General features: G+C 47.7%; 1 protein-coding gene across 1 annotated transcript in view; it reads right to left on the reverse strand.

The window, feature by feature from the left end:
* Positions 1 to 11,068, reverse strand: part of SNX25 (sorting nexin 25) — a 300,594-nt gene extending 289,526 nt beyond the window's left edge. The window contains exon 1 of the mRNA XM_075347132.1: positions 10,564 to 11,068. Coding sequence (XP_075203247.1) covers positions 10,564 to 10,965 — 402 coding nt within the window. The 5' untranslated portion in view covers positions 10,966 to 11,068. The remainder of the gene's footprint in view (positions 1 to 10,563) is intronic.
* Between the last annotated feature and the right edge of the window lie 2,274 nt (positions 11,069 to 13,342).

Genomic DNA, 13,342 nt, shown 5'->3' on the forward strand with positions numbered 1-13,342 from the left:
CTTTTTTTTTTTTTCTCTTCTCCTTCCTCTTCCTGTCCTAGTGACATCACTTCCCTACAAAACGCAGTGCAGGGAAGTACACTATGTCTTGAAAACGCGAAATAACGCGGGAATAACGCAGGTATAAAGCAGGAATAGCGCACATCACTTGCTACCTGCGTTATTCCTGCGCTATTTGATGATTACATTACAGTCAATAGAGTGAAATAACGCAGTTAGCTGCAGAAAAGAAGTGACATGCTCATTCTTTTTCTTAAGAAAATCTACTGAAAGAATTTTCTTAAGAAAAAAACGCAGTGTGCGCACAGCTAATTTTTTTTGCCATAGGTTTTGCTGGGGAATGTCTGCAGAAAGGTTACAAGAATTTCTCAAGAAATTTCTGCAGCAAAAACGGACCAAAAACGCAGGTAAAAAACGCAGTGTGTGAACATAGCCTAAAGGTTTCTACAACATAAGGTTACAGGTGACAACTTGAAGGCACCAGCGCCAGAGATCACATTACTGCCGAAAAGCAATTTACAGATACAACAAGATGCCCATGATCCGGACATGCTGTGTCATGGACCTAACGCATCTTCTCCTGCGGGCACGAGCGTGTTCTCCGCAGGAGACTGCAGCTGTCCGTGCCCACGATCAGGGCGCAGGTCGCTGTGAACTTTAGCTCTATTCTCCCCGCGAAGAACAATCGCATCTCTGCAGCATAAGTTGACCTGCTGTGGCTCGGAAAGACGCACCACGTCAGATTACGCTGTAGAGAAAAGCACAGTGGGCAGGAGAGTTCTATAAATCCATCCATTGTGCTTGTACTGTACAACACAGCGTTTTGGAGGCAGCGAAAACAGACTGCATACAAAACGCTGCAAACCCTTATCGTGTGCACTCACCCTAAAAAGGTAAGAGCACACTGATTAAGACGGAGCAAGTGGGATGCGATAAAATAAATAAAATCGCATTCCACCTGGACCCATGTTACTTTCTGGGGTCGCTCCCATGAGCGATTTTTTTTTTTTAATCAGCCCCAACCGGACCGAGAAAGCAATCGCATCATGCTGCGGGTGGAATCCGATTAGTTTATACACACTCATAGACTTGTATGAGAAACATTGTACTGGACTCGTATTACACCGAAGTGCAGTGCGATAATCGCATTAGCTGATAATGGAGGAGATGGTGAGATTAGTCCCTCCCTCTTCTCTGCAGCTGTGCTCCGTTCGCAGGATCCAATCACAGTATAATGACAATTAGCTCCCACTCGCAGCAGAGCGGGAATCGGGGGTCATTAGCATAACACATCGGATGCTAAATACCAGTGTGTCCTTAGCCTCATAGGTCTCTGTGTCACAGATGATCAGATCATTAGAGCAACAAGGACTCCTAGAAGTGAACTGCTTCAATCTGGTGGTGACCTACAACCCACAGCTTGAGGTGCTGAGAAGAACGGCCAAGAAACTTCACCACATTCTACACAAGGATGACCGATTAAAAACAATATTCAAAGATCCTCCATTGCTGTGCTACAGGCAACCTCCTAATTTAAGGAGCATCATGATCCGAAGTTCTATGCCCTCAGACACACCACGAGGAACTTATCCTTGCAATGTAAAGAGCTGCAAAACCTGCGCTCATGTAGAGACCAAAGACCAGATACAGATCCCTAACACACAGAAGGACTATAAAATTCCTGGGACATTCACATGTTCCTCTTCCAACGTGGTGTACTTAATCCTGTGCACTATATGTCCTATTGGGGGCCTCTATGTTGGAGAAACAGGACAGAGACTGAGAGCAAGGATGAGATCTCACCGCCACACAATTACAGACAAAAAAATCCATTTACCTGTGGCCAAACATTTCTGTGCTTCAGGACTCAACATAAACCATATGAAAGTTGTCATATTAAAAGGCAACTTCAGATCACAGAGCCATCGAAGGGTCTGAGAATACAAATTCATTACAATGTCAAGAGGATTTATGGACCATTACAAAATCTGAGGAGTCTGCTCCAGAGAGTTGCCAGACCTCTGATCCTACATGGATATTAGGACAATAAAACTCTCACACCACTAATCAAAGCTAATTAAGGATTCACTTTCTAAGCTCAGTGTTTGTTTATTTAAAATGTCTCATATATTTGTGTTTCTTCAGATATTTTGTCATACCATGCCTGATGAAGGGACCTGAGATGTTTCGAAAGCTTGCTTTGTAACATCACTTTATTTTAATTTTAGTTAGCCATTAAAAGGTATCAAGATTATAATTTTGTTTCTCTCACTGAGAACATTCAATAATTTTTCAACTGGCTAACACGGTACCAAAACCTTTTCACTTACACTTTCCCCTTACATAGCGAGATATTAGATTGCATAGATGCTAAGTGCACATGTCTGCAGTCACTATGTGATTTTATCAGCGCACACAGTCAGGATTCGACAGTCCCGATGCTGGGCGGTCATGCAAGTGCTGGTGATTGCAAAATTTTGGCCACATTCCAACTAGACATGTCCATCCTCGTTCAATTCACTTGTATAGAGCGAGGCCACATATCTAGCATACAATGGCATGTAAACGTTTGGCTCACCTGGTAAAAATTACTGTTATTGTGAACAGTGAAATTGTGCAAGATAAAGATGAAATAATCTCTAAAAAGGCATAACGTTAAAAATGACATTTCCTTTGTATTTTAGGCACAACATTTTCTCTATATAATATATATTTTCTTTTGCATCTTAATTTTTTACATTTTAAAATAAAAAAAAAAAAAAAGCTGGGCCAATGCAAACGTTTGGGCACTCTGCACAGTTAATACCTAGGTCAAAAACCTTGCTTATAGAAAGATGGAATAACCTAATGATGATAAGTAACTATTTAAACCTGTGGGGTTTTTTTGTTTGTTTGTTTTTTTTTTCCCCTCTCCCATTTATATATATTTAATAATTTACGTTTCTAAAATATCCTTGTGGTTATGATTGATCGATATGTTGTAATTTGGTGATTTCCACTCCAATGAGTAAGGAAGACAGATTAAAAGTTAATGTATTTTATTGTTGTAGTAGTTTAGTATGTAGTGGTTAAATTTAAAAGTAACATTCTATAACCTAGAATATTGACATGTGTTTACTAAAATCAGCAATGTATATTTTCATAATATGTCTGGTTATATTCATATTACTTTGTGTTAAATTAATAAAAACATTTAAAAAAAAAACAAACAAAAAAAAAAAAACCTTGCTTATAGAAGGCCAATGACAATTGACTAGAAGCCAAGACACAGTACAAGACCTGCGTCAGCGCAATAAGGCTGCTTTCACACATCCGATAGGTGCAGAGGCGGCCAATCCGGCTCTAAAACCTATGCAACGGATGCGGCGACAAAACCGCATCCTTTGCATAAGTTTTTTACATGCGGCCCGTCTGGTTTTTGCCCCTTGCGGCACGCTACTGAGCATGCACAGTGGAAAAAAACGCATGCGTCGGCCGGATAAGGTGTTTGCCGCAGGACGCCGCATCCGGTGTCCATAGGCATGCATTGCATATCGCGCCGCATCGGCCGGATGCGGCGCAATGCGTTTTTTTTTACCGGACAAAAAACAGTGTCAGGCAACGTTCCATCCGGCTACCGCATCGGCTAAATCTGCTGCATGCAGCAAAAACCGGACCGAACGCATGCCCATGCGGCACAATCTGGCACTAATGAAAGTCTATGCAAAAAAAACGCAACTGGCGGCAAAAAAAAACGGTTGCGTTTTTTTCTGCAAAGCGCCGGATTGTGCCGCACAGGAAAAACCGGATGTGTGAAAGCAGCCTTATGCTAGAAATCATAGAAAAAAAAAGCGCATAGAAACATCACGACAAACAATACTTGTTTATTATTGATATAGTTAAAAAAAAAAAAAATCAAAAAGTGGACATGAAATCAGCATTAGAACAATAAGGACAAGAGACACATAAGGGCAGGTATAATTAAACCGATGAAATGATCCATAAAAGTGGCAAAAATCACATGTAATCGTTGAACACAAACATGATTGAACAGAAAAACCTCATAATAATAATAAATGACCAAGTGTAAATAATAAATGGGGTAATGCTGCCACCAGATATATTCAAGAAACCTCCATAGCTGTGCAATGGACCAGATAATGAAAATTGAGGACTATTGTCCAGCGCTACCGTGTGTGTACATGTACAGCAAGGGGCAAAACCAAACGGGTCCAGAAATAGAGATCGAGCCACCATCCAGTCCATGCAATAGATTAAAGTGTACTGCTACATGTATAGTAAAATCACATGTGGGAGGTAAAAACAATTAGGATCAATGAGAAATAGTCATTACCTGACCCGATGTGTACTCTGTCCAGACACCCTACGCGCGTTTCGACGTGCAGTCCTTTTCCAAGGGAGAAAAAGGTAATGACTATTTCTCATTGATCCTAATTGTTTTTACCTCCCCCATGTGATTTACTATACATGTAGCAGTACACTTTAATCGATTGCATGGACTGGATGTTGGCTCTATTTCTGGACCCGTTTGGTTTTGCCCCTTGCTGTACATGTGCACACACTGTAGTGCTCGACAATAGTCCTCAATTTTCATTATCTGGTCCATCGCACAGCTATGGAGGTTTCATGAATGTATATCTGGTGGCAGCATTACCCCATTTATTATTTACACTTGGTCATTTATTATTATCTTTATGGGGTTTTTCTGTTCAATCATGATTGTGTTCATTCATAACGATTAAATGTGATTTTTGCCACTTTTATGGATCATTTCATCTGTTTAATTATACCTGCCCTTATGTGTCTTTTGTCCTTATTGTTCTAATGCTTACGGATATTTCAGCAACCAAGCATCCGATCTTTCAAAAAAAAAAAAAAAAAAAAAAAAGGTATGCCTGGATTCAGCATCCCAGTGCCAATGTTGCACTGCCTTTACTTGATATAGCAAAATCCTGATGGCTGGTTCGCTTTAAGGTCTGAAACCTTAGTCAAAGTTATCCAAGCCCTCAAATATCAAGGGGTGTCCAAACGATTGCATCGGCCCATTTTTCATTTTGTAATTATTAAAATGTAAAATCCAAAAGTAGATGAGTCTTTAACGTTATGCCTTTTAGAGATGGTTTCATCTTTAACTTGCGTAACTGTTCACAATAACAGCAATTTTGACCAGGGCTGTCCAAACTTTAAGGCTATGTGCCCACGTAGCGTATTTTTATGCAGTTACGCTGCATTCTGCACTGCAGCGTAACTGCATGCGTCCTGCGTCCCCAGCACAATCTATGAAGACTGTGCCTAATCCATGCCCACGTTGCGTATTAGAACGCAGCGCTTCAGCTGCTGCCGAAGTGCTGCGTTCAAAAAAGCAACATGTCACTTCTTTCATGCGCTTTGGATGCAGCCCCCGCTCTGTCTATGGGAGGGGCTGCATCCAGAGTGCATGAAATCGGCTTTTCATTACAGACTGTTTCTTCAGGGATTTGAAGCGCTATTCAAATTGCTGCAGAAATTTCTGCAGGGACAGGACGCAACGTGGGCACATAACCTTACATGCAACGGTACATGCAAATCGGATTCTTACGGTCACACACCCAGCACTGGAGAATCCAGAGAGCGTGCGTACTGTGCGCGTGAGAGATCAGAAATCTGCAGTTACAAAGGAGTGACTGCAGACATGTCCCCCAGGGATGGACGAGTGACTGCAGACATGTCCCCCAGGGATGGACGAGTGACTGCAGACATGTCCCCCAGGGATGGACGAGTGACTGCAGACATGTCCCCCAGGGATGGACGAGTGACTGCAGACATGTCCCCCAGGGATGGACGAGTGACTGCAGACATGTCCCCCAGGGATGGAGGAGTGACTGCAGACATGTCCCCCAGGGATGGAGGAGTGACTGCAGACATGTACCCCAGGGATGGACGAGTGACTGCAGACACGTACCCCAGGGATGGACGAGTGACTGCAGACACGTACCCCAGGGATGGACGAGTGACTGCAGACACGTACCCCAGGGATGGACGAGTGACTGCAGACACGTCCCCCAGGGATGGACGAGTGACTGCAGACACGTCCCCCAGGGATGGACGAGTGACTGCAGACACGTCCCCCAGGGATGGACGAGTGACTGCAGACACGTCCCCCAGGGATGGAGGAGTGACTGCAGACACGTCCCCCAGGGATGGAGGAGTGACTGCAGACACGTCCCCCAGGGATGGAGGAGTGACTGCAGACACGTCCCCCAGGGATGGACGAGTGACTGCAGACACGTCCCCCAGGGATGGACGAGTGACTGCAGACACGTACCCCAGGGATGGACGAGTGACTGCAGACATGTACCCCAGGGATGGACGAGTGACTGCAGACATGTCCCCCAGGGATGGAGGAGTGACTGCAGACATGTCCCCCAGGGATGGAGGAGTGACTGCAGACATGTCCCCCAGGGATGGAGGAGTGACTGCAGACATGTCCCCCAGGGATGGAGGAGTGACTGCAGACATGTACCCCAGGGATGGACGAGTGACTGCAGACATGTACCCCAGGGATGGACGAGTGACTGCAGACATGTACCCCAGGGATGGACGAGTGACTGCAGACATGTCCCCCAGGGATGGAGGAGTGACTGCAGACATGTCCCCCAGGGATGGAGGAGTGACTGCAGACATGTACCCCAGGGATGGACGAGTGACTGCAGACATGTACCCCAGGGATGGACGAGTGACTGCAGACATGTACCCCAGGGATGGACAACCCCTTAAAAAGGAAAAAACTCAAGTGTTTGGGGTTTTTTTCAGAAGCGTCTGTAGCTTGTTTCCTTAGTGTTGTGGGTTTTTTTTTTTTCAACGGGTGCTTGTTTTGGAGGGAGGATTTTCTCATGGTTTTGGGGTCTTTTTTTTACGGATGACGTCTGGTCTTTGTTTCACTCCCATGAATAATGAAGAAACCACTAGAATTTTTTTTTTTTTTTTAAAAAAAGCAAAAACAATGGCAAAATGCTCCAAAAGAGGTCCAGGAGTCTTCCAAGCTTTCCAATTACCTTGTACTGTAAAGTACAGAGCGTCTCCTGAGTGAAAACATGGCAGAAGAATGGACAGGACTCTTCTCTTAGCCACTTGGCCTTTTTAAAAACCTCAGACATTCAAATATTCGCTCCTGGTTTTGGCAAATACTGCCTTAGCCTCTGACACTGACTGGCTCGAGTACAGTCAAGTACGTTCCCACAAGATGTTGAGGTAGGAACCGAGTGCAAAAGAACAGTGCCGATCACTGAGGAGAGGATAGGGGTTTTTGTTTCTTTGTTTTTTTAACACCGGCACCAGCCTTTTCATTACTGCTCATCGCTTACATCCATTTACAGGTTATTTTTTTAACAAACTTATTTTGAAATCTATTCAAAATAAAATACAAATAGAGAAATTTATAGAAGCGCTACTGATCCTATTCATGCCTCCTTACCACATCGACCAATATGCTTATGCTGATTTGCTTAAAGGGATTGTCCATTCCTGGGACAACACAACTGTCATTACACATTTGCCCGTTAAAATAAAAATATCTTCTCCTCCCATCCCGCGATGGCTCGTTCTTGTACTGTGTTGAGGGTTAAAGGGATTGTCCATTCCTGGGACAACACAACTGTCATTACACGTTTGCCCGTTAAAATAAAAATATCTTCTCCTCCCATCCTGCAATGGCTCGTTCTTCTACTGTGTTGAGGGTTAAAGAGATTGTCCAGTATTTGGGCAACCCCTACTGATCTGCGATGTTTGCACCAGTCAAAATAAAATAGCTCATACGCCCGTCCTGTGCTGGCTCGTTCTTGTACTTTCGGCACTCGCTCTCCCGGTGCTCGTGATGTGACTTTAGGCGAGCCCCGCGCCCAGTCACCGCCGGATTCACTGTCCCTTCACTTCAGACGTATACATAATTAACAAGGAGTGAGCAACAGTCGCTGCTCTCACCTCCTCTTCATTACTGACACATCCTTAGGTGGGGACAGTGAATCCGGCGGTGACTGGGTGCGGGGCTCGCCTAAAGTCACATCACGAGCACCGGGAGAGCGAGTGCCGAAAGTACAAGAACGAGCCAGCACAGGACGGGCGTATGAGCTATTTTATTTTCCCTGGTGCAAACATGGCGGATCAGAAGCGGTTGCCCAAATACTGGACAATCTCTTTAAGCCTCAGCTGGTGATGTGCGGCTTCCTATACCCCAGTGTCTAGAAATCTCTAATTTTTACAGAAAATGCAAATATCACGTTTGCTGTAATCGTTTTCTTATCGGCGATTGATTACACAGGAGTATAACAAATGTATGACACCCACAAGTATCGGAAAATGTCATACATTGATGATTCATAGCAGCATTTTCCAATGCATGCCAGCTGAACAAATTTCCCTGGGGTGTTGCAAACCCCACCTCACCAGCTGAGGGTTAAATATTGTTGGTATTTACATTGGAAGAAGAAAAATACCAAAATATACAGAACTCATAACAGGGTTCTTTACATAATACTGCAAAACAGTGCTGAGCCATCACCACCACATAGTGCCCAAAGAGGGGCATAGACGCTTCACAGTGGCACAGTGCTCCATCACCCATGCCCACATAACACGATATTCCAATAAGGCACAGATAAGGTCGTCTAAGGGGCTCGGTATAAACCCGCTGCCTCCATTGTTGTCCGTCATGTTCACATTGGGGCACATTAGTCACACAAACGTTACCCAGAAAGTTCTGTTCAGTGTCATTACCAATAAGTGATACCTATACCGATCCACAAATCCACATGAGTTAAGCAATGACGACTTTTCATTCATCATTCAGGTGACCGCTGCAGCCAATCTGTGGCCTCAGTGGTCACATGCAAACATCACTGCAGGAACCAGTGATTGGCTGCAGAGGTCACAGAGCTTAATCACTGCCGGATTGGAAGGGAATTGTACAGTCGATAGATACGTTTCATCAAGTTTTCACATCTCCATTCATTAAAGAGCCCAACAATTCTCTAAGGCTATGTGCGCACGTTGCGTACTAGCCCTGCAGATATTTCTGCAGCGATCTGAAGAGCACATGTGCGCTTTAGATCGCTGCAGAAATGTCCGTAGTGAGCGCCGATTCCATGCGCTCTGCCTGCAGCTCCTGCCATAGACAGAGCAGGAGCTGCCGGCAAAGCGCAGGAAAGAAGTGACATGTCACTTCTTTTTGCGCAGCGCTTCGGCAGTAGCCGAAGCGCTGCGCTCTTAGACGCCACGTGCGCACGGCCCCTGCACAATCTCCATAGATTGTGCAGGGGACGCAGGACGCATGCAGTTACGCTGCGCTACAAAGCGCAGCGTAACTGCATGTTTTTACGCAACGTGCGCACATAGCCTAAACAAAAAAAATATTAACTCTCACACAATGGACACCCAATAGGTGGCACTTACTCAGAAATGGGAAAGATACCAACAGATACAGCAAGTGGTGCCCCTGAATAATGGGCATTTAATTGTCCTTTAAAAGGGGTTGTCAGATGAAAAAGTTATTACCTATCTACATAATGGGCAATGACTTCTTGATTGTTGAGGTCCCAGCGCTGGGGGCTACACCGACTAGTAGAATGGAGCAGCGGCACATGTACCCATTCACCCCAATCCTATGACATGGTGCCACGTAGGCACGCTGCGCCATTCACCCCCATCCAATAACATAGGGCCACGTGGGCCCGCTGCGCCATTCACCCCCATCCAATAACATAGGGCCACGTAGGACGCTGCTCACTTCCCCCATCCTAAAATAGGGCCACGCGTGCCCACAGCTCCATTCATCCCCCCATCCTATGACATAGAGCCATGCGTGCCTGCTGCTCCATTCACCCCCTCAATCCTATGACATAGGGCGACGCGTGCCCACGGCTCCATTCACTCCCATATGACATAGGGCCACACGTGCCCACAGCTCCATTCACCCCCCCATCCTGACATAGGGCCACGCATGCCTGCTGCTCCGTTCACCCCCCATGACATAGGGCCACGTGGGACGCTGCTCACTTCCCCCATCCTAAAATAGGGCCACGTGTGCCCACAGCTCCATTCACCCCAATCCTATGACATAGGGCCACGCGTGCCTGCTACCTCCATTCCCCCCCCCCCTCCTCCTCCTCCCCCCCAATCCTATGACATAGGGCCACGTGTGCCCGCTGCTCCACTCACCCCCATCCTATGATGGAGCTTTTTCCGCCTGCCCCATAGAGGGTAAATAGAGCTTGAGTATTGCAGCTTCATGATAATGGGGGGGGGGGGGCAGATGGAGATAATGCCCCCCCCCCTGCTCTGCCCATCAGTGAGGGTCCCAGGGTCGCCCCTGTGGATAGGTGATCACTTATTTTCACCACAAAAACCCTTTGAGCGTCTGATCCACAAAAAGAAGCAGCTGAAGACGGCAAATCTATAGAGCGAAAGTGAATGGTCACACGTGCACCACAGCCAGTAAATATGGCCACTCTGAGGTGCCACTGAGTGACAGGAGTGCCCACAGTGCCAGCATCTCCACCTGTGTGACAGCAGTGCCCGAGGCGCTCTCACCTGTGCTGGGGTCCGGGTGAAGTCGGGGGGCGCAGCCTGGCGGCCGGTGCAGTGCAGGGCGCACACGGTCCCCAGCAGCAGCGCGCACACAGCGCCCCCCAGGTACACGGAGCAGCGCAGCAGCAGCACAGAGGGGCACAGCTCCCCCACAGCGCCCCCTCCCGGCGGCTCAGACTCCTGCCCCAGGTGTATCAGCGACAGGAGCAGCAGCGCAAACACTGCGGCCAGCATGAGCAGAGAGGACGAGCCGCGGGGGGCTGCACTCCGCTGCTCCGGGCACACGTCCGGGGGGCACCGCTTCCAGGGAGCCTCCTCTGTGCAGCCGGGGATGCCCGGGGCTCCCCTCTCCCTGCAGAAGGCTCCGGAGCCCGGGTCACTGCCGGCTGAGCCATGGATACTCATAGCGCTCCAGCATCCCCCGCCGCAGCCAGGCTGCTCATCTCTGCCCGGGCCGGCTTCTCTCCTCCGCGTACTCCGTGCAGTCTCCGCCCTAATCCCCGCTGTCTGTCAGCCGCACTCCGGTCACCCCGCCCCCGGCGAGGCGGAGACTGCACGGCGCCAGCTGTGCTGTGTGATGTGCTGCTGTGTGTGATGTGCTGCTGTGTGTGATGTGCTGCTGTGTGTGATGTGCTGCTGTGTGTGATGTGCTGTGTGATGTGCTGCTGTGTGTGATGTGCTGCTGTGTGTGATGTGCTGCTGTGTGTGATGTGCTGCTGTGTGTGCTGTGCTGTGTGTGATGTGCTGCTGTGTGTGATGTGCTGCTGTCCTATGTGCTGCTGTGTGTGATGTGCTGCTGTGTGATGTGCTGCTGTGTGTGATGTGCTGCTGTGCATGATGCGCTGTGTGTGATGTGCTGCTGTGTAATGTGCTGCTGTGTGTGATGTGCTGCTGTGTGTGATGTGCTGCTGTGTGTGATGTGCTGCTGTGTGTGATGTGCTGTGTGTGATGTGCTGCTGTGTGTGATGTGCTGTGTGTGATGTGCTGCTGTGTGTGATGCGCTGCTGTGTGTGATGTGATGTGCTGCTGTGTGTGATGTGCTGCTGTGTGTGATGTGCTGCTATGTGTGATGTGCTGCTGTGTGATGTGCTGCTATGTGTGATGTGCTGCTGTGTGATGTGCTGCTATGTGTGATGTGCTGCTGTGTGTGATGTGCTGCTTTCCTATGTGCTGCTGTGTGATGTGCTGCTGTGTGTGATGTGCTGCTTTCCTATGTGCTGCTGTGTGATGTGCTGCTGTGTGTGATGTGCTGCTGTGTGTGATGTGCTGCTATGTGTGATGTGCTGCTGTGTGTGATGTGCTGCTATGTGTGATGTGGTGCTGTGCGTGATGTGCTGCTGTGTGTGATGTGCTGCTGTGTGTGATGTGCTGCTGTGTGTGATATGCTGCTGTGTGTGATGTGCTGCTGTGTGTGATGTGCTGCTGTGTGTGATGTGCTGCTGTGTGTGATGTGCTGCTGTGTGTGATGTGCTGTGTGTGATGTGCTGCTGTCCTATGTGCTGTTGTGTGATATGCTGCTGTGTGTGATGTGCTGCTATGTGTGATGTGCTGCTGTGTGTGATGTGCTGCTTTCCTATGCGCTGCTGTGTGATGTGCTGCTGTCCTATGTGCTGTTGTGTGATATGCTGCTGTGTGTGATGTGCTGCTATGTGTGATGTGCTGCTGTGTGTGATGTGCTGCTTTCCTATGTGCTGCTGTTTTATGTGCTGCTGTGTGATGTGCTGCTGTGTGATATGCTGTTGTGTGTGATGTGCTGCTTGTGATGTGCTGCTATGTGTGATGTGCTGCTTTCCTATGTGCTGCTGTGTGATGTGCTGCTGTCCTATGTGCTGTTGTGTGATATGCTGCTGTGTGTGATGTGCTGCTGTGTGTGATGTGCTGCTTTCCTATGTGCTGCTGTGTGATGTGCTGCTGTCCTATGTGCTGTTGTGTGATATGCTGCTGTGTGTGATGTGCTGCTATGTGTGATGTGCTGCTGTGTGTGATGTGCTGCTTTCCTATGTGCTGCTGTGTGATGTGCTGCTGTCCTATGTGCTGTTGTGTGATATGCTGCTGTGTGTGATGTGCTGCTATGTGTGATGTGCTGCTGTGTGTGATGTGCTGCTTTCCTATGTGCTGCTGTTTTATGTGCTGCTGTGTGATGTGCTGCTGTGTGATATGCTGTTGTGTGTGATGTGCTGCTTGTGATGTGCTGCTGTGTGTGATGTGCTGCTATGTGTGATGTGCTGCTTTCCTATGTGCTGCTGTGTGATGTGCTGCTGTCCTATGTGCTGTGTGTGATGTGCTGCTATGTGTAATGTGCTGCTGTGTGTGATGTGCTGCTGTGTGATGTGCTGCTATGTGTGATGTGCTGCTGTGCGTGATGCGCTGTGTGTGATGTGCTGCTGTGTGATGTGCTGCTATGTGTGATGCGCTGCTGTGTGTGATGTGCTGTGTGTGATGTGCTGCTGTGTGTGATGTGCTGCTGTGTGTGATGTGCTGCTGTGTGTGATGTGCTGTGTGTGATGTGCTGCTGTGTGTGATGCGCTGCTGTGTGTGATGTGATGTGCTGCTGTGTGTGATGTGATGTGCTGCTGTGTGTGATGTGATGTGCTGCTGTGTGTGATATGATGTACTGCTGTGTGTGATGTGATGTGCTGCTGTGTGTGATGTGCTGCTGTGTGATGTGCTGCTATGTGTGATGTGCTGCTGTGTGATGTGCTGCTATGTGTGATGTGCTGCTGTGTGTGATGTGCTGTGTGTGATGTGCTGCTGTGTGTGATGTGCTGCTGTGTGTGATGTG

The sequence above is a fragment of the Anomaloglossus baeobatrachus genome, chromosome 1, assembly GCF_048569485.1.
Source record: "Anomaloglossus baeobatrachus isolate aAnoBae1 chromosome 1, aAnoBae1.hap1, whole genome shotgun sequence".
NCBI classification, from domain to species: domain Eukaryota; kingdom Metazoa; phylum Chordata; class Amphibia; order Anura; family Aromobatidae; genus Anomaloglossus; species Anomaloglossus baeobatrachus.